The sequence below is a fragment of the Sinohyriopsis cumingii genome, chromosome 8 (genome assembly GCF_028554795.1).
Source record: "Sinohyriopsis cumingii isolate HCF-2022 chromosome 8, ASM2855479v2, whole genome shotgun sequence".
Classification (NCBI taxonomy): Eukaryota; Metazoa; Mollusca; class Bivalvia; order Unionida; family Unionidae; genus Sinohyriopsis; species Sinohyriopsis cumingii.
In genome coordinates, this window is record NC_142968.1 from 108109545 (window position 1) to 108133132 (window position 23588).

Here is a 23588-nt window from a genome sequence, read left to right on the forward strand (position 1 = left end):
ACTAATAATAATACCAACAAAAACAATAATAATAATAAATCACCACCACCATTATTATAATCATCCATCAACATCATTTTATGACGTTATTATTATTTTTATTATAAAGAAATTTTTACCTGAATTAGAATATAATACCAAAGTAGATGTATATTGAGAAAGTATCCCATGCCAAAGGCTGCTGTGAAAACCCCTGATAAAATCATGCCTAGGGACAGGAAATAACGCATATTCATCCTCTCTGCTACCTGGCCACTGAAATAAGAAAGCACTAAAATGGATGAATTTAATAAAAGTAATTTACTTGGGTCTTAAAGTACAACTAAATTTTGGAAGTATAAGAAACCTTGTGGAAATAACAGGGGAACCCCACTTAAACCTGCTTTCGTTATAACACAAATTCAGATATAATGCATGGATGACATGGTTCCCAGTTTTTTAAAACCATGGTTCATGTACTAATTGCATCACTATGAAAACATCAGCAATGCTCATAATTCAACAATAATTCAGTAAGGTAAGAAAAACATACAGCTTGAAATTATATCTATCTTTGCAATCAATTTTACAAAGCATTCAGAAAGTTTCTTTGGTTTGCAGTAATCTTAATCACCACAGTTAATACATCAGCGGGTGGAAGAACTGACAATGTGTCTTTCATAAAAATATGGTTCTGTTCCTGTGTATAAAAACTGCTAAACACAATAAACAATGCTGAACACTGTGAAGCCTTTAAATTCGCAGGTATCACAGTTCTTGGTTTGGTTACAAAATGCAAATTTTTTGGGCAGTGTGAATTTCATCAGTTTGTCACCTGGAAAAAAAATCCATAATAAAATGTCTTTGTCAAAGATAAGCTGACATTCACTACAGTGCATTTTTGAGCAAACAGGCATATTGCCTACAACAGTAAATAAGCTGATTAGGCAAGTTGTTCACTGTAAACATGAAGCATACATGTTGAGATTTAAATCAAAGAAGATGCCTACAGGGTTCATAGAGAATTCTGAATGATAAATTCAAAGACTTTTCCCAAACTTTCAAAAACCACAAACATAGATTTCCAAGATCTATTTTTGCTAACAGGTTTCAGACATGATTTTTGTCTCCCATAAAAAAAACTAAAAAGTTTTTCAGGGGGGCTTTGGGGGTTCTCCCCCAACAGGGTCTCGAGGGGCAGCGCACCCCTCATCCAGGGGTCCAGGTTAAAAAACGCATTTTACACTCATAAAACACTACTCCTGGTGCAACTTATGATCATAAAATAAACTAAAATAATCATCTGAAAAACTAAAAGACTTACCAAAAACTTGACTTCAATAATTTCACAATATTTATAGTCACATGAATTTGTTCTCTAATACCACTGATGCTGAAGTTATTTCATGTGCATGTCAGTGTTCACATCGTAATTAAGTCACAATAATTTGTCTATTTTTGCAGCAAATATATTATACTTCTCTCTTTTCATAACAAATCTGTAAAATAAACACTCAAGCTAATCAACTATATACAAATAATCACATACATTCACTTGTCTTTTTCACCAGTGGACACAACCTATTGATATGCCAGTCGAGCTCTATTTGCGGCTATGGCAAAGATTTCTTTAGCCTTCCTTTTTGTCACCACTGACTTTTTTGGCTCAATGTGCAATTGTTTCTTTTCCATCTCAATGAAAGCATTTTTCCTTTCAAGCTGGTGCTTGTATTGGTGACATGCGGTGCGCATATTCTGACAGAGGGCTACATCTGTTCTCTCATGCAAGAAATCTTTCTTCTTATAGCAATTAATTGCACCTTGTCCAGATGCCTTGTGAGCATTGATTTTTCTGTATGCAGCTTCTTTTGTAGGTGCTGTTCCAAACTCTTCCAACCACAATTAGTGTAATTTAGATCTTTATTGCAGTGGTCACAAAATGACAGTCCTCTAGAGTTCAGTTTTCTTATAAACTGACCAACTAAATTTCTGTCAACTTTTCTCTCCAGCCATTCCCATTGCCATACGTTTTTTAAACCATTATCTAAACTTTCTGTGTCATGCTCTCTCTCATGAACTTGGGATGCCATGTTTTGCAAGCATGCTTCTTCTTTCCATTGCCATCAGTTTCCATTACACGAATGATTCATTGAATGAATTTGAACCTTGGACCAATCAGAATATTCTTTACGAGAGTTGTGTGCTAACTATTATACAGAATGAATAATTTACAAGGGTCATTGCAGAATGGGACTGGACAGACAGTTTTTTCAAAACCGGATCGGAGATGATATAAAAAACAGACTCTATCAAGAAAAATCTAATTCAAGTCAGGGGAAAAGTGGAATTCCGCTTTAAAACAGAGAAAAATCATGTTTGCATTTTGTAAATAAGTTATATTATATGAGAAAATTCTATAATATTGTTTAATGATGAATTGAAACTGAACGGGCCATCAAAAGAAAGAAACCAGATAAACTCGACTACATCCAAATCTAACAATCTTGGACATTTTAATTGTGATTATGGAAAGAAATTAAAATGTTTCGGTTTATTTCAATTTTTAAAGATTTTTAATGACCTCAGGGTAATCTGCTCGATTTTCCCAAATTTTCAAGGCCTTGAAAATGCCACCTCATTTTTCATTAACTGTCAAAGACATTCAAAGACCATATGAACCCTGGCCTACATCTTTTCATAATCATATACAAGCAAACAGGCTTAATTCCAAGCAAGTCAACTTTTTGTTGCATGGTTTGTGATTCCATGTGAACAATGTAAAAATCTTAATGCATCTCAGTCTAAGTTATTGGAAGTCACTAACTCTCTTTGATACATGTATTTTCAAGGTAACATGGCAAGGCATGGCAGCCATGCAGGGATAAGGACACCCTACCAGTGTTTGTGCAACAACCTCTGATTTATATGTCACTGCCCAGGTTATTACCAATGTATCCCCTAGGGGTGAGAGATTGAGAGTCAAACATCCCCTTGGTGTCAGAATTGGGGGTCAGACAGTAAAAAACAAACTTTGACATCAAAACTGGGGGTCAAATTAAAATTTTTAGGGTCCCTGAAGCGCAAATGAGGGTAAAGGGAAACACTGTATTACTCAATTCAATAAATGGGAGGACAGTTGAGATGTATGCTCAGATACCATATATACTCACTCACAAGTCGAGTAAAACTGCAAACAACAAAGATCCCGATCTGCCATGTGCCTGCAGACTATAGTATATACTGTGTGTTCTACTGTTTACTCCTAATAAACTGCACAGACCAAGATCTGCCAGCATATTATGCGATGGCAGATCTGGGTCTGTGCATTTGCAGTTGGGTTTGACTTATAAGTGAGTACAGATGATAAGGTTCAGATCAACTGAGTGGCCGAGTGGTCTAAAGCGCTCACCGTTCCAGATCACTGCCATCTCACCTCTGTCTGCGTGGGTTCGAGTCCAAGGCTCGGCTAGCGTGGGTACGTGGGAAAACCTGCCAGTAGCTTCTCGTGGGTCGGTGGTTCTTCCCTGGGTTTTCCAGGGTTCTTCCTCCACCAGTTATACTGGCCGCCATGTATAGCCTATCTTGTGCTGAAAAATGGCGTTAAACCCTAGAACAACAACAAGATCAACATGAAGAGTCAAAATACCAACCAAAAGTTATACCTGCAGAAAAAAAAAGAGTACTTTGTGAGCTAGCACAAATAAATAGAAACTGCCTCACATTACAGACTGGGAAATTAATATTTCATGACCAATTTGACAAGATGCTTTTGCATCTCTGTAAAGTTATTTCCCCTTACTTCTTTGACAGCAATGATAAACCCATTGTGATGCATCATACTCGCATTGTTTTCAGACAGGATCAAATAATTTACAAAATTACAAAAATGTAACTTAGTGCGACAGATTTGGTCAACCCAATACTACCACTTCCTTTGGTTATGTATATTATGATCAGCCTATGAAGGTAAGGTGAATTTACGAATAAGGGGTATGAGAGTGTTGTGCCGAAGAATTAGTTTAATCTTGTAAACTTCAATTCTGGAACAAATTTGGTATATAATAAGAACATTTTCTTTACTGGATATATTTCTTCCTGTGGTACCAAAAACAATATATTTTAACTTGTGGCTTTGCCATTTATTATAATATCACATTATTGGTACTACACCAGTATTAATGTAGAAAAAGAAAATATCCTCTATGTATATTTATCATCATCATCGCTAGTGCACGTATTAAAGCAAGCACACAAATTAATGCTATTTTACAACCTCATGCTGGGGAGGGGGGCACTGAATATCAGTATGGCTCGTATTTCATTGTGACAATACATCTGTGGTGTAGCTTACCTACCAAAACCATGAAAATTGGTACCTCATGAAATTAAAGTGATTCAGAGTAACCACTAATGACCTTAGGATAGCAATTGCATGGTCACTGGATATTCACTTTATGTAACAATACACACTTTACTTATTATCTTCTGCCAACAATCTTTCCCTCAAGCAATATGATTTTTTTCAAATGGTCTTAGAATGGTTCCTTGTCCCAACATCAACTTGGTTCATATGGCAACTAGATTAACTGAAATATGTGACCAAATAATAATCTTAGCAGGGGTCGCTTTGGTCTTCACCAATGTTGCAAATTGTGTTTTTTTTCCTTATTGGCGACAAAATATACCATCTGGAGATCTTTTTGGCAACAACATTTTTGGCTGTTAAAAACTGTATAAACAGTCTTGTGTTTGGAGTTGAGAAATTCAAAGGCACCATGACAGGAAGCTGCAAACTTGAATATAAAATTGCACTCAAATCTATTGTTACATATACAAATACTTTGTTCATATTGACAGACCACCCTAACATGGCATTGTTATATCATAATCTGCTTATGCTGATGTCCGTCCTTAGTAATCTGTGCTGTAATATAACCCAAATAGTCTAGCTACCTGACTAGCTACAATCAACCACCACTGAAGGCAGGAATGCAAATGACTACAATCTACCAGACGATGGCAATTTTTTTCCCTTTTGAAAAATGTACCAGAAAAAACAGTTTTGCTGAAACTTCAAAGAAAGCCGAATACCTTTTGAAGTATTGATCGTTCTGTATATATGCTAAGTAAATGAAAGAAAATTCTCTCTCTATCAGTTTTACAATTATCTGATGTTGCCACAGCAATAACAAATGGGCATTTGTTTGGTCCTTCAAAGAGTACCTTTTGTGGTGCCTTCGAGAACACATGAACCTTCATCAAAGCAAGCCGAAGACCTCTGATCAAAGAAAGTTGGCAACAAACATTAAATACAAGCACTGTCTCATTTTTCATAGCAATTGGAACATATTTATTGTGCTGTGAAAGTTTCCTGTTCGCAACAAAAAGTGAATGCTTACGATCACTAACAATGTCGGTTTAAATCCCAAATTAAAGTTCCAATATTTTGAGAAAAAAATATATATTTAGCCAACAAGTTAAATGAAGGGGGGACATCTTGCAAGAATGTGAAACTGATTAATTTGTTCATGTTTTCATTTCCCTATGAATAGCCTCATCCCCTTGGTAGCCTGGGCATCATGGTAGTTGTCTCTGGCTGACCAAAATCTAGGCTAATTTAAGTACATGTACATGTAGCATATAAACAACTATACAACCACGTGCTACTAGGATAATAAATATCAGAGTGAATTGTTTCGGGGGAAACATGTTTGTTGACAATGGGATTTATAGATCAAACGAGGACTACAGTTTTTTATATACATGTTTTAGTTGTGTTTTCTAACAGGATTTGATATATGAATTTCCTTACATACGACTGAATACTCAAATTCATGGATTTTTCACATGCATGTATATTATTTAACACACTGTGGAGTGTACTACATAAATGTAAGTTGTCAATATACAAGTGTATTTCAGACTAGTTGTCTTCATTTAATCAAAATTTCCTTTTTTTTCTCTATGTAAATCCTAGTCACTGACAACAGGTCATCTCTTAAAAATGTCACCTGTATGCAAAATTTCAATTTTATTTTCAGCCCCCCCCCCCCCCATCTTATTTAAACATCCGCTTATGTCGATAATAATACCTTGGTCCCGAGGATGTTGAGATAAATGAATAGTACTGTATTATGAAAATGGCAACATATTTTTGAAAATTGGGGACAAATTACTGAGTTTGGCAATTTTTTTCCCGACAACTTTTTTTTAAAGAAAGTACCATCCCTGGTTAGGTTGAATTTTGTAATCTACAAACTGATGCCAGTTATTTGTTAATTTTAGCTATGCTTTTTGAGAAGCAAAAGTCTTATGCCAACCTAAAAATTCTTTTTAGTCTAAATATATGTACTCATCTCCATGCCATGTTATCCATTAGTTTTTACTTGACAGTGGCTGACACTTATAGACAGCAATGACCTTTCCTATATTCTTAACTGAAGAACAAGATGTATATTCAATTATTCTGTGTTCTTGGGTGCTCATGCAGCAAAACGTATAAGTTTTGGTTACAATAAACTGTACTTGTTTCATGTGTCGAGATCTATTCTTAATACAGATACAATTTACAATGTATATAAAATATTTTTCTTCTATGTATCCCTGACAGTCAATTTATGTCTCTAGATCATTAGCGAAGGCAATACAATGTAATTATTTTCTTTAAATTAATCTCCAATCTGCTGTTGGTCAAAAATGTTCTCTAACAGCTGACAGTAATAAGCCACCCCACCCCACACTCTGAAAGTTGCGACATTTTATGTTTGGTCAGGACCATTGTTATAAAATTGATCCCACATAAATCATGATGTCATTTCATGGTCCTCAACCATCATGTTATAACAATGATGTCATTTCATGGACCTCAACCATCATGTTATAACAATGATGTCATTTCATGGACCTCAACCATCATGTCATAACAATGATGTCATTTCATGGACCTCAACCATCATGTTATAACAATGATATCATTTCATGGACCTCAACCATCATGTTATAACAATGTCATTTCATGAACCTTATAACAAAGTTTACCACTATGCACTATCTTAAAAAATTTTTTTTACAACAAAACATGTCTACACAGAACAGTCCTGGATAAAACCAAATAGGATGTTTATGTACACAGCTCAACCTCATGAAAACACAATGGTCAGAGTTCACAAAATTACACTGTGCTATATACAAAATCACTTTATTGTGGAAAGTCTTACCCAAAAAGAAATTTCATTCAAATACAGATGCTTATGATAGACCAACCACAAATACATTGTGTTATTAACCATATACAGCCATCCTGTCAATAGCAGCCTCTCATTGGGAAAACCAAAACTGGCCATTGCACAAAGGTGGTCTCTGTATACAGGTTCACCTTTCAAAATCGGTTGTTGAGCTTACAAGATATGAATGATCCAAGCTGGTTGAAAGAGAGATAAATCTAAGAATATTGGTAAAAATTTTACCATCAATTTATGTAAATTTCCTGCACGAGCATTACAACACAAAAAGAATTAGTGATTAAACATCTTATTTTACTACAATTTCCAAAATCAAGCATGCCAACTGCAATTTTATATTAGATGTTTGTTCTTTCCTCCATGTTAAAAGAACTTTTACAATGGTGGTCTGGCACTGCACTGGGTCAAGTAAAGTGCATGTTGGGTCTAACTGTAACATTGATTTTACCATATGTATTTCTCTTATTTCTGTTTCCAATCTGGAGATCAAGGGCATTATATACAAATATCACCAAATATGATGGACTGTATGAAAATATACCCATGATTCTTTAAAAGCACGGTCATGATAGGAGTGAAAATGATTTATGTGAAGTCTTCAGGTGAGAAGTGAAACACTCCACATGTCTTGAAATAATATCAGATAGTAAAGGTCATCAACTCACCTGATAAACATGCCAATGGCATATGCAAATAGATAGGCAAGGTCCAGACTTCCAAGCAATGTTTTATAATCACCATGATCTGCAACAAAAATTTTAAAATTTTCCAAATTTGTCTCAATATTTTCACAAAGTACATAAATGTTGATCTTTGTGTATGAACACATCAACACTAGCTAATGTATGAATCACAAGTAAAAATTATTTTTAAAAAAAAAGTTTCCCAATTTTCAAAGTAAAACATCACCAGATACCTGTTTTACTACATTTCCACATAAAACTTTGTCCATTGTATACACTGAAAAATCAGTGAAATGTAATCAGATATGAAAACCACACAAAATAATTTTAGGCAAGGCCTGGTCCTGAATTTTAAGCCAACAACCTGATGCAAAACAAATTTTTGCCAGGCAAGTAAAATTTCATAAGCACCACCCAATAAAAGAACATGAAACACCAAATTTCAACAAAGCAGCCGACGCATCAAATAAATGCCAGTGAGACCTCTTTCTGCAATAAGGGTGTAGAATTATCAAGATGCACCGCCTCAGTGTTTCGTGATCTAAGTATCCATGTAAGACAGTTTGCACATAGCATGCCAATAAACATAGTGCAAAACTATAATGTGGCCATCAGCTAAATACACAAATTTAACACAAGAGAGTAAAATGTAAAAAGTAGGTCACAGTTACCTTGTTGGTATGGTACAAACAGAAATGCATACAATCATCCTGTTTGATGAAAAGTACTTGTAACATAAACTTAAAATAAAAAAATTAACCAGTCAGTTAAGTGTGAAATATGAATCACAGTAACCTACTTTTGTGATGAAGGCATAGCAGTCATCAAGATGCATCTCTTCACCAAAACCTGAGCTAAAAGTAACAAAAACAACATGAATGGCACATTATGGTATGGCTGACTTCAGTTATTATGCAAACACCAACTTTTCTTTCTGTCACAATGACTTGAACTTTGCCCTTTCGACTTCAAACTTGACTGGCTTCCTCCTCACCACATGTGCAAGACATCCAAATTATTTGGTCATGGTCCAGGTCTTTGATGCAGAACTGATGTTACTTGTTCATGCAATGTAAAAACAGACACATCTATTTATCCAGATTAGGGGTAACAACTGGCTAATCTGAAATCTTTTACCTTTCCAAAGGGCCAGATTTCAAGGTAAATTGTTCATAATTAAATGCTTGAAGGTACGCCAATTAATAAAGATTAATAGTTTCTTCTTGTCATGTAACCTTGACTGATGCTATTCTTTTCAATAAATAATCAAAATAATGTTGTGGGTTTTTTTACTTCTTTTTTTAAAAATTAAACACCAGGGTTTTCATAACGAGGCATGTGGCCACATTTATGATATACTGCCTACAGAAAAGGACAAAACAGTATTTAGATGGATAATATGTTCTTCAGTTAATTCTTCATTAAATGCTAAAACAACTAAGAACTTTCCTAATTTTTGGCAATTTTACACACAGATGCTCTCATAATTACACACTCTCTCAAGTCACATGATTTCCCTTCATACATGCATACCCAGTACATGAACAAAACTCTTGCTCTCAAATCATGTGAAAAACATTATCATTTGCTGGTCTTTAAAATCAAGACTTGTATTGATGGAATACATGTACATCTACTTGTGTATACAAATCCTTTTGTTTTTAAACTCTCAGGGAACCAAAACCTCTCAAAACTTAAAAGTTAAATTTGGTCCCAAGCATTTTCGGTTGTGAAAGGTTTCACTGTATGCCTTTATATGACTGACAGTGACACAATGGCTCTATTTTATAAAGGCATGCAAAAAAGAAGTTCAAAAGCCCTAGGAAGATTCCAGATTTGTTATTAAAGTACTGTTATAAGCTTTAAACCTGTATCAGGATTACATTTAAACAATAATCAGTGATGCCACCTACCAAAGGGAGACCAATCACACCAATTGTCTGTTGTATTTGCTCCACTTGATCCATTTCCTGGTTGTTTCTCTAGTGAACAATTCATATGTAGTTCAGACTGAAAAATATGAGTATTTAAGTTGACAAAGAATTTGTGTATTACATAGTTTACCATATGACAATCATTATCACATTTAAACAATGTGTGCACATATATACATCGTTTTGCTTGTAAGTGTGAAGATGTCCATCACTACAAATTCATTCAGATAAAATTACACAAATTTGAGACACATCATACACTTTCTTAAGGAGTCCTCAGATTTCAAAAGAGTTCCATTTCAGAATGTGGACTATTTTAAACTCTTGTTTGCCACAGAAATCTTAATATTTAAAATTTAGCAAACTGATTCTGGAAACATTTATTCTTGATTAAAATGATTATTTTAATCTGGAAATTTCTTGTCTCTGTTCGTCTGTGACAAAGAACCTCTGTGACCTTGTGTTATGACACATGGACTATCTGATTCTGAGGGAACTTGAATTCATCTCTTCATAGGTTCTAATATCTGGTAACCATGGAAACTCAGGGCCTTCCATTAGATTTAAAGTTGGAGGGTGAGTTGCCCAAGTAGGCAGGGGGTTTGGGGGGACCTCCCTCAAATGGGATACAGGTTATTTTCTAAAGTAGCTGGGTGTGAAGTAAAAGTAGCCAGGTAAATCACCTGGCTCCTGGCTGATAAGGAGAACCCTGGAAGCTGAAGATATGGTTAATTCCAAAATCTCAAAAATAATTTATTCTTAACACTGTATTAGGTCACTCCCAACAAGAGGTCCAGGTCATCTTATAGCTTTTACTTGGGTAGTTGACAGTTTGTGAATGCAAATTCAAACTGTACAGGGAAAAGAAAAGCTTGGACAACACAGCTACTACAGTGTATTAATGTTGGTGTGATTTATCTTCTTTCCATGATGATATGTATATGAGATCTCTTTCCATGGCAATATGCATATAGGATCTCTTTCCATGATATGATTTTGAGATCTCTTTCCATGGCAATATGTATATAGGATCTCTTTCCATGACATGTTTTTGGGATCTCTTTCAATGATGATATATATATATGGGATCTCTTTCCATGATATGTTTTTGGGATCTCATTCCATGATTATATATATATATAGGATCTCTTTCCATGACTATAGGTATACAGGATCTCTTTCCATGATGATATGTATATGGGATCTCTTTCCATGACTATATGTATATATGATCTCTTTCCATGATGATATATATATGGAATCTCTTTCCATGATATGTTTTTGGGATCTCTTTCCATGGCAATATGTATATAGGATCTCTTTCCATGATATGTTTTTGGGATCTCTTTCCATGATGATATGTATATGGGATCTCTTTCCATGGCAATATGTGTATTGGATCTCTTTCCATGACTATTACTAGATGGGATCTCTTTCCGTGATGATATGTATATGGGATCTCTTTCCATGACTATATGTATACAGGATCTCAGCATTAAAAATACAGGTCACTAATGCAACCAGCATTGTAACCTAGATCTCTCATTGTCAGAACTCCCCATTCTCTGGAGGACTTGGCCCTAATTTTAACACACTTTCCAAATTTTACATTGCACCTCAATAACAGTAAATATGCTCACTCTACATTACAATATACCTGCATTTTTTCTGACTGGCAATTTTGACTCATCCAGATGTCCACTGAAATTGGAGAGGGGTGACCACAGTGGTCTAAAATAAATCACCCTAACAAAGTTATGATAGATTATTACTGTTTATATAAACACTGCATGTAATCATATCATTATATGTTTTTAATCTTATAGGTGTTGTCTAATGTTGTAAAACACTTAGAGCTTCTAAAGATTAGGTGCTATATAAAGTCTTCATTATTATTATTATCATTATTATTTATATAAACACTGCATGTGGAATTGCTTTCCTGTTTTCATCCTAACAAATTCTACCCTACAACACACACACATCAAAAGACGTACATCACTCACTTCCTTACACTGACATGGACCTTGATAATGGTCCTTGTTCATTCTGCATTTTCCATTCATCCTGCCAGTGTTTTAATGTAATATTACACTATATCTTTATCTTAATCTCACCACAATATCCCATTGGTCATATTCCCATCAACTTTGGTCAATTTTCTGTTGAGTGTTTGTTTGAGAAATCATTTAAAGGCTTTTCTAATTTTAGAAAAAGTGGCCATATTTGATGGCAGAGTGACAACATCTGAAAAAATCTGAAAAGAACTTCATGCCAGGATGCTGTACATCAAATTTAGTGAAATTGTTTGAGCTGCTTTTGAGAAGCCGATCAAAAGGATTCTTTTTAGTAATAATGGCCATATTTGATGGCAGATCTGCATCACTTCATGCCATGAAGATTTCTCTCAAATTTGGTCAAATTCTGTCAAGCGGTGTTTGAGAAGTTGTTCAAATGTTTTTTCTACCCTTAGTAACTGTGGTAACATCTGATGGTGGATCAGTATCGAAATTCCAAAGACCTTCATACCAGGATGCTTTCTGCCCAATGTACTCAAATTATATTGAAAAGGTTTTGAAAATAAGTCATTTAAACATATTCTGATTTTAGTAATTGAAGGCCTATTTGAAGGTATATCAGCATCAGTTGAACAAATTCAAAACACCTTCATGTCAGGATGCTTTCTTTTGCACACACCCCCCCCCCCATAATGAAACTGTGCTATTGTATGTCTAATGTTGATTAAGTTTACTGTGAAAAACTGTGTCACATCACGTTCTCTATCCCTGACAGTTTCATGACTATGAAGCAAAACACTGAAGTGCCCTTAAACCTAAATCATGCTATCTTTAGACACCAGACATGTTGATATAATCAGTTTCCCATCTTGTACAATGAACTCTAGTTTTTACTGACCAAGGTGATCTGGCAACAGCAAAATCTTATCAATTTCCTGGCAATATCATCCCCTTCCTAGACTACCTGTGCTATATAATACATTTGCTATAAATTGTATGAATTTGTTCAATAAAATAATTCATCCTGTAGAAAAAAGAAATAGTTAATAATGTGTTTCTATCCAAGTTAACATAAATCTTCAGTATCAACACAAAATATTAAATTTTAGTATTTGCACAATGCTTGACAAGAATGGATATCAGTGGGGAAAAGTCTGAATAAGTAATGAAAAATTATGTAAGAAAAGCAATAAATGTCAGTGAGAATACCAGATGTTTTTACCTCAGTGAAATTGAAACAAAATATATAAAGCAAACATTAGAGATTTCTCAAAACCATCAAGAGTAAGTTATGTATCGTCAGCAAAAATTAATTATGAGTTTGTAAAACGTAAAACCCCCATCCTTACATGTTTTGACCATCACCCACAAGTCTGAGACTCCCTGCTATCCCAAAGGGTACTGCCAAAACCAGGGGTCAGTGTTAGTTTCATACCTATATTTGACACAACATATACCCCATGGATGACCATATAACCCTGTGAAAGTGTCGGGACCTTACCATAAAAACATACATATATACATAGAATCAAAGATTTCATCTTAACTGTCATTAACTTCAATTATTTACAGATATAATTTGCTCCACAACATTTGATCTACTATTATACTTGCATGTATCATAGATGCAATGGATCATGAATTTTCAAATATTTACTAATTTTAAGGGAAAAAATGTATGTCATAAAAATTTTAATATTGTACAAGTTCTCTGAAAATTAAGTTCTTTTTATGAAAACGAATAAATAAAATAAACATAAGCAAGAGGCCCAAGAGGGTCCCAAACCTCTCACCTGTCTGACTAGAACTAAATACCAAATGCAAAGGCAAATAGCAAAGAAATCTCGTTTAGTGTATAATGAATCTTGACATTTAAACATTTTTCTATTTTATGTCACAGCATTCACATTTGATGGGAAAGAATTTATCCCAGGATATTTTATTAAGAATTTGATCTAATTCTGTTGAGTTTGGATGAAAAAAGAACGTCAGAATATTTTAAGAGTTTTTCACAGTTTTAATAATAGTGACCATTTTTGACGGCAGATAAGTATTATTAGTGTATATTTTAAAGACCTTAACGCCAGGATGTTTTCTGTTGAATTTTATCAAATTCTGTTCATCATTTTTGCAAAGTTGATAAAAGGTTATTCTATGTTTAGGTAATGGTAGCTATGGATTGACATTATTTGTACAAAAGTAAAAGACCTTCAAACAAGAATGCATTGTCTTATAGCATCCAAGAAGTCATTTAAAAACTTTTCAATTTTAGTAACTGAAGCCATATTTGACACCTGATTGATATCATTTGTATGAATTTTAAAAGGCCTTTAGGACAAGATGTTGTCAAATATGGTCAAATGCTGTCGAGCAGTTTTTGAAAAAGTTATTTGAAGGGTTTTCCATTTTGGTTAACAGTGGTTATAACTGATGACAGGTCATCATCATCGTCATCATTGAAAGCTATCATCATCATCATTGGAAGTAATTTAAAGTGTCTTTATGCCAAGTTGTGTTCATTTGAGTTTGGTCAAATTCTCTTCAACAAGTTTGGAGTTGGAGAACAATTGTTTTAAAGTATTCTCTATTTTAATGCTACTCATTTTTAACAGTCAATCTGCATCATCTCAAAGGAAGCTTTCTGTTAAATGTGGTCAAATTCTGTTTAGTGACTTTTTACTTGAGTAGGTTTGTCTCATTTTGGTAACTGGACATAACAGTATTGGATAGTGGATCAGCATTATTTGTAAAAGACTGAAAGGTCTTTATGTCAAAGTTTGATCAAATTCTGTTTAACCTATTACCAGATGATGCCATTTGAATGTTGTTTTTTTCAATCTGTATTTGGACATATTATGGTACTGTCCATCCATATATGACAGCATTTGTCCATTTACATTTTTCTTGTCTGGACAATGACTTTACAAGTCTTGTAGACATTTTGATGAATCTGATTACTAGACAGTACCACATGCCATAGTTAATTCTCCAAGTCAAAGGTCAAAACAAGTAAAAAAGTAAGTAAGCCTGAATCCATGTCCAAGCTGTAACTTTAGAAACGCTGGTGAAACCTCAATGAAACTTGAGCTAGACATATATATATTGAGACAAAATGAAATGTTGCACACTACAGCCTCACAGCCTGCCAGAAGGTCAAAACCAGGGAATATGTAAAACAATTACTTGCACATATATGTCCCAACTAGATGGTGTGTTGTGTATTATAGCCCACAGGACAAGATAATGGTAAGGGAAAATAATATCAATGTCCTACAACCTTAATTAATTATAAACATTAAAATGCTTTATAACAAAATTAGACCACATATTTTAAGGATCTGTCATGTAATACATTTATTGTTTTCATTTTATATACAGTGTACCTTTAAAGAGTTAAAACATTTTTTACCTTATATTTTATCTTGTTTGTTTGGAGGGGATGTATTTCATGTTTACCTATATTTGGAAGGATTAATTTTTTTAAATTTCTGTGCAATTCTTCACTTTTACACATTTTAACTTCACCTTCAGCTGGCACCACATAGCCACAACCATATTGATATGCTATGCAATTCTACATACATACATACATACATACATATTCAATGTACTTTACATATTTTAAAGAAATTTCAACTTATTTGTGTATCATTAGATGCAGTGTCATATATTACAGTAATGTCCTTTACCAAGATCAAGGTCAACTACATCCAGGTCAAGCTCACATAAAAGGAAAATAAACTTTGTGGCTTTAATCTTTGTCAGTTTTGTATAATCCAACAGTATTTACTTGTCCAGGTTGTTTCATTAACATAAGTGTTATCAAATGTTGATTATCATGAGAATCATTCTCCTGGCCACATTCAGAAATTGCAGTTTTACCATCTCCTGAAAATACACACATGGACATGCACAGGAACTTTGGAAGCACAGCCAAAATCAAAGGGGGATATTTATATAATTCACAATGGATTTTTTTATGAAGGACTGTGCAATACTGGGGTGGTTTATAGTGAGGGGACACTATTTGAATTTGAGGATAATAATGGTTAGAAGCTAAGCATCACCATGGTAAATATTAGAATTACAGAACCAAAATAGTAATAATGGTGATGCCCATACATAAACACATCAAATCTGATAATTTCCCCAATCATATCAACTTTTAAAACATTGTCAACACGAATGTGCCATAAGTGGTGGTATTGTCAGTAATAGTGGCCATATTTTATGGTAGATTGGCATCACAATATAAAATCTGAAAGATCTCCATTCCAGGAAGTTATCTGCTTTGTAAGGTTGAAATTGTTAAATGTTTTGGGAGAATATAAAATTGCAACAGTTGACAGATGACACATGATGTATTGAGGACTGTACCATAATCTCACTTTGTGGTCTGGTGATCTAAAAACTGTTCTCACAAGACAGTTTATAACAATATCTAATAAAAAAAAAACTATGCTCAAGAACCTGGTCCCTCAAGACAACTGGTCTCTCCTAGCAGTGATTTTCAGGACAGGTTTTACTGTACATACATATACACACATAAAAGCCCAAAATGGAATACGGACTTATTTTAGGACTGGTGTTCTGGAAAAGTTATCAAGTGAAAAGTAAATTCATGACAGATGGACATATTGGATTGGTGGACATCAACAGATTTAACACTCACTGCACACCACCTCCAATGAATTGGGGTAGGGGAGGGGAAGAATAAAAATGTTATTTGTTTGAAAACAAAGAAGATTAACAGTCATTTATTCTAAAAAATAAATCCATTCAAATTGTTTGAAGAGTGGATGCACTGGTATATTTACAGAAGAAATCTGTAAATACAAATCTCTTTGTTGTTTGCAGTTTGAACTCAACTTACAAGGAAGTATATATGTACTGTATGTTTTGTTTGCATTCCATTCACATTCCTGCTAAGCATGGTTATTTGTGTGTAACATTTTTACAAAACAGATGGTCAAAAATGCAGAATCGGACAATTTGTCAAAACTTTTGATCTGAATTGAATAAGCTTGTCAACTCTGGATCCGTCAGTGTTTAAGACCACTAGATTTGAATTGTACTGGCTTTTAAGGTATTCTTTTTTTTTCCCAAACTATTTAAACAGGAATAGTCAACAGAAATGAATTATTTTGTAACACCTTTGTTTTTGTTTAAAATTAAGTACAAAGAAATGGGAATAACCTCAAACTGCTGTCATGATAAGGAACTTTACAAAGCTGGCTGTGTTACAGTTAGCATCAGTCTTGATCTTAAAATAAGGTCCCCTGACTGTACATAATATATGTATCAAAATCATTGTACATTTAAAGACAAAGCTCTGGTGATGTATATTATATACCAGTGTTAACTTTCTTGTACAATTTTACAGAAATGTTATTTCCTCTATCTATACTGTATATAGACATATTTTTTCTAACTGTTTACCTATATTCTTTTTTTTGTCTGTATCACATTTTGTTCATGATAGTTTTATTTTGCAATATATGTACTTCTCTATATGAGCTGAATAGTTTCCAGTCTGTCTGTACACTGTGATTTACGTTACCAAATGATATAATATATGCATCAATACTTCATAAAGATACAAATGTTAGAGGGGGGCCCCGAGTGGCCGAGTGGTCTAAAGCGCTCTTCGTTACGGATCACTGCCATCTCACCTCTGTCTGCGGCGGTTCGAGTCTAAGATTCAGCCAATGTGGGCATGTGAGAAAGCCTGCCAGTAGCTTCTCGTGGGTCGGTGGTTCTTTCCGGGGTTTTCCGGGTTCTTCCTCCACCATTAATACTGGCCGCCATGTATAGCCTATCGTGCTGAAAAATGGCGTTAAACCCCACAACAACAACAAATGTTAGATATACAGATAATGATACATACATTTACAATATGACATTTCTTTGCCAGTATTCTATTTTCTGGTACTAATACTTTTTGGGTCACTATAACAGTTCACCAATGGCAGTATACATTCTTTATACAGTAAAATATACAACAATATTGTTGATGTTATCAGATGCATGGTTGATTTACGACATTAGTAAGAAAGTTTATTTATGGTCTCTGCACACAAGAAACAAAACTATAACTTCCTTCAAATTTATGAGTTGATAAATATTGCAATACTGAATTGTCAGGGGGTGGGGGATCTCAAGTAAAGAAGAAATGTACTTAATTTTCTGAATGATAAAATATATTCAGCATACTATTTTCAAGATATGCACTTCACTGAAAAGTGGGAAAATTTCATATATATGTTTTCTTTTAGCTCATACTCTATTAATTCAAGGTGTAGCCAATTTACTGAATAATAATTTCCAGTTCACTTTGAAAATAAGATTTTATAGGCAAAAACGTTAGCAGGACATAACCACTGGAAACCACAGATCTACATTGATTAATATTCATGGACAAAATAGAGACAGTCCCGATTTTTACCTTGAGATAAAAAAAAGAAGATATATTGCATTTAAAAAATGATTATATTTAAAAATGATTATATTAAAACTGGGGGAGATTTCAATCTTGTGATGGATAAAACTAAAGATACTTTTAATTCTAATACTATAAATAATCCAAGAGCAAGCGAAGTTGACGCGCACACACACACATATATAAATATAAAATTCAGTAGATGTATGGAGGGAAAACAATCTATATAGGAAGCCATAGCACAGGCTCTTCATTCAGAGGGAAACTATTGTGTTAATTGTGAGTGTACACATTAGTTTCCCCCTGAATCAGGTGCCTGTCTGCCATAGGTATACATAGAGTAAATATGCGACAAAATTAAAAGAAATATTGCCATTATCATGAGGGGGATTAAATAGGACTGATATGTAAGTTTGTGAATGCAATGGAAATTACACGGATCAGAAGAATATTGTCTGATAATTCCAGTTTGGTACAATTGTCCTTTCCATATCAAATATTTATAATTTCTTTTTACTGTATTTGGAACACATTTTATTAACATAGTGATAAAGGATCTTAATCATTTTGGTTAGACATCTTTGAAACATGCTTGGAGCTAACTAATCATCAAACATAGTCACAGCTGAACATTTTTACAAACACACATATGGTTTAACCCTTATATTACAATAGATGGGAAAAGTGTGTATTACATAACATAGTTCCAGAAAGGCATCCACTTTGCAAATGATTTTATTAATGAATATGATTCCTGGATAAGTACCGAGTTTTAGAAAGTGACTTTCTATTAACATTAATTTCAGATTTTTAAGGCATACTTGCAACTGTATATAAAAATAAATTGTTTATCAATTAAGACTCAAATCTGACCAATGTAGGTATGTGAAAAAGCTTGCTGGTAGCTTCTCGTGGGTCGGTGGTTCTTTCCAGGTTTTCCCGGGTTTGTCCTTCACCATTTATACTGGCCACTATGTATAGCCTATCTTGTGCTGAAAAATGGCATTAAACCCTATAAGTTTAACAACAACAACAACTCAAATCCGCTGCAGCCTTTTATAAATATTGCTGTGTACACCATTATAAGAAATAATAGAGAATATAGAGGTATCAATGAAAAACTAATTGGAAACAATGAAGTACCTACTTCTAGAAGAAAATGGAATTTTGAATTTGGCAATTAAGAAGATGATAGAATTCTGCCATGAATGCCTTTCTCAAACGAAACTCTGCTCTTAGGATTCTCACATGCAAGTAAAATTTTATAAATGATATTTGATAATGGATAAAAAGTAGATGTGGTCATACAAAATAAGTTGGATTCACAAATGTAAATATTATCTTTGGAATTAAAAACAAAACTGGGCTGATAATATATTTAATCTGATAATTCAATGTAAACAAAAGATTTAACAAATGCAGACTTAATAGAAGGCCAAGTGGCATCTGTCTCAGTTCAAAAAGATCCTTGCTTTAACATTAAATTAGAAAAATTATAGCACTTGTAGGACATAATGTGCCAGCAGATCTGGGTCTATGCAGTTCATTAGGATTAATTAGTAGAACAAATAATACGTACCCTGATCTGCAGGTGCATTATGCTACTATAAATCAGGATCTTTGTTGTTTGCAGCTTGATTCAGCTTATAAGCAAGTGTATACAGTAAACTATCGCCTTTTATATCCTAACTAGTGATCCAAGTATTTTCTATTACTTTTCTTTATCCATTTAAAATTTTCTCTCATGTCCTTGGAATTTTAGGTGCAACAACGACAATATCACTGGTGGCTGTCTACTGTCATGAATATTTAATCTGCATTGTCTGACTGACCTTTGTCCATAATTGATGGTAGGAGCTGGGCATACCTGACTAATGATTTTTTGCTTTTTTGCACACAACATATTACGTAGCTAATTCTTGTCGATGATTTTAGGTTATATTTTAAGATCATTATTATACCGAGATAAACATATTTACCTGGATCAGAGTCCAGATCATTGATTATTCCCCTTGGGAAAAAGCTGGTATACCTGATCTTGTTGACAACTTAGAATGTTCTTGACTCTCATTTTGGTTATGTTACTGTTTCTTAGTTTTTATATATAAAGGTAGTAATAAACAAAATTACTCATCCTATCTTAACATCTGAAGTGGAATCAGTCTTTTAGTTAGGTTCAGTTAATATCTGCAAGGATTTATTTATCTAAATTATTCAATGAAATTGGAAATCACTATTTTGGGATAATTGTGAATTCATTTGAGGATATTCTAGGTTGTATCATTGTGATACATAAGAACATTAGCACATCAACACTATTCCAGGCTATTGGTACACTGTCATGTTCAACATTGGAATTCATTCAGAACACCACTGGAATTTATTGGGAATACTCTATACTTCTGGTCTTGTAATAGCACTTTTAGGACTTTAATTCACAATACTATAAGTTCTTTTTAAACTGTCACTTTGTATACAAGGAAAATACAGTATTTGTTGAATTTTAATAAACTTGTTGGTTTTCTCTCTTTTCTGTTACTTAGTTTAAGATCAAAGAGTCATAACATTACAAGTTAACCCTAACAGGTGCTGAAAGAATGTGGTGTGCATGGCTACCTAACCTGTCTAATCAGCTAGTAAGATCTGATGTTTGTTTGAAATCATAGTGGTATTACTTTTAAGTTCAGTTCCATGTCAACAAGTCGCCAGATAATATAAAACCCACTAGCCATATTCCTAGCCAAACTGACTGATAGAGTGATGGTTTACGGCACACCAATACCACAGGCTATTTTGTGTGCTGGCAATATGAGCAAAGTGCCAAATAAATTCATGATGAAAAAGATTTATTAATTCACTATATTCATTACAAGACACCACACAGGGTGAAGGTTCCAGTTTCTTATAAAGACAGATAGTTACACAATCAGACAAGAGGTAAAGAAGACAGGACATAAAGAGTTACCTTGACAACGCTTATTGGCTTTCTGGACAAATGGTAGCTCATATAGCATATGAAGGTAAATAACAGTATGAAAATCCTATACCTGAAACAGAAATGCATACAGAAGTATCAAAAATACTGCAAATAAGCTTGTCATGAACAAAGTATGGTTTGCTTTTCACCAAGTTGGCAATTATCAGCAAGCAATGACCAGCATAATTTTTATTAATGACATACAGTACTCCCCATCTATAAGGCACTCCATTATTATAACATAGAGCTCTAAAATAGCTCATGAACCCATTTTATTATTCATTGTTATATATCAAAAGCTTAATTATAAGGCAATCTCGCTATAAGTCAATATATTCTATAGCTCCCTTATATAATGCATGAGTGCTTACATGTGCATGTACCCTGTTTACTTATATAACCAGATACAGCAGTTCCCTCTTACAAAAACAAAGTACTTGTGGCTTGACAGTTGACAGGAAAGGTAGCTTCTAGTGAGACAAAATGAAAAACACATACAAACATTATCCAAAACAATATCCATGACACAAATGAAAATGTTATTTGAATGAACTTTTACCGGACATGAATGAAATACATTCATGTAATACATACAGTGCCTATAAAGACTTTTTAGGCTACAATGTTTCCTTTTTAACGTGTGCAAGTGTTTTTCACTTTTCATACTGTTTAGATACAAATTATTCAAAAGATTTCCATTCTTTTAGCAGTATATTATAAAATATGCAATCCTTAATTTCAGAACACACGTAAAGCATTCTATTTTAGAACATGCAGTAATATTTCTTTTTGTTGACCATTGTAAAATTAAGATAATCTTTAATAATATTTTTAAGACTATCAATATATATTTGCCAAAGTAAAATTACAGCATTGCTTTGTTTCCCACTCCTCTAGTTTTTGCATAAATGGAGAAGTTACTTCTCAGATTTTTTCTGATTCCAGTTTGAGCCCCAGTCATTCAGTGAAATATTAAAAGTATGGCATATTGCACACTTCGGTCAACAGACAAATTGCAATCAATCATCAATCAAGTATTTTGTACATTTTCATTATCGGTGTATTAAATGGATATTTAACTTTTAATAATCTCTGATGAGATATATTAGAAATGAAACAGAAGGTACCCACTAACACCTATTGGGGATATGTATCATACAAAACTTTATCAGCATTCAGCATGAGTAATAAATAGTATGAAGACTTAATAACATGCATCTACTGTACATGGTCAAAAAGACCAATATCTGATGTCATAAATTAATGCATTTGCAGATCTGGGGTCATGCAGTGTCAAATGTGGGTCTATGTTGTTTTCAGGGTGTGTGCAGTTCATTCCATGAATGATTTCAAGAAAACTGTACATTCTGAACTGCTGACTTATGCAGTCATGCACCAATGATCCATTGGGCAAGAGATATTTTGTCCTTTGTCCAACAAATCTCATAAAGGATACACACAATTTGAAAGTGGCAAATAAATGGTTTCATTATAAATAATGTACAAAATGGGTTTACATGACGTGCACAGATATTAATATTAGGAGGGACAATTTGGGGGCAAAAACTGTCATATCCTGCGATCCTTAAAACTAATTATGCAATGGCAAATATTGGTCTGCATTTCTTTAAGCTAGATAAACTTTATGCAAGCAAGCAATGTAAATATTTTATTAAAAACTAAGCATAGATAATATCCTTGTAAATCCTTCAATAACCAAACATGAATGTAAAAATAAAAATAAAAATATTAAGAATATGAATATTTTGTGTTAAATAAGTCACATATTAGTTATTTGTTCACACAAGTCAAAAATTTTCTTCATATTTTCTAAGAAAATGCAAGTAACTGTGAATTTGGCCTGCAGTGACAAAACCATTTCTCAAATCTTGAGGGAATCTACTAATATGAATGTTAATTGAGTGGTACTGTGTTTTTGTTGATGAGAGCATGAGGAGACATCTTAACTTAGGTAAGGTAAGCTCTTTATCATGAATTTTATTGTGAAGATCTTAGTCAAAGGTTTCAATAAGAAATCTATAAGGTTAAACTTCTCAACGCGTTTTATATCATAACAACCACTACAATTTTTTTTACAAAACATAACACACAACAGTCCACAATTTTTATGCATTTCTAAAGCGCATATGGATTTTTTTTAAATAATAATAAAGGAAATAAAAAAAGCAATGCAATGAAACGCTTAAAAAATATATCGGTATCTGATTATGATCAGTTTCTTCTAATTTAGTCATGCCCAATATCACATGATTTGATTCACCAATTCACATCATTCCTGTCATAGCTACACATAAAT

The 23588-nt window shown here is 33.6% G+C and overlaps 1 protein-coding gene across 3 annotated transcripts in view; it reads right to left on the bottom strand.

The window, feature by feature from the left end:
* Nucleotides 1–23588, bottom strand: part of LOC149794344 (glucose-6-phosphate exchanger SLC37A2-like) — a 79765-nt gene that overhangs the window by 55961 nt on the left and 216 nt on the right. For all 3 annotated transcript variants that reach the window (XM_089968494.1, XM_089968495.1, XM_089968496.1), the window contains exons 2-5: nucleotides 21260–21341; nucleotides 9817–9913; nucleotides 7886–7964; nucleotides 120–255 (exon numbers count right to left, since the gene is read on the bottom strand). In XM_089968494.1, coding sequence (XP_089824620.1) covers nucleotides 120–255; nucleotides 7886–7964; nucleotides 9817–9913; nucleotides 21260–21341 — 394 coding nt within the window. The remainder of the gene's footprint in view (nucleotides 1–119; nucleotides 256–7885; nucleotides 7965–9816; nucleotides 9914–21259; nucleotides 21342–23588) is intronic.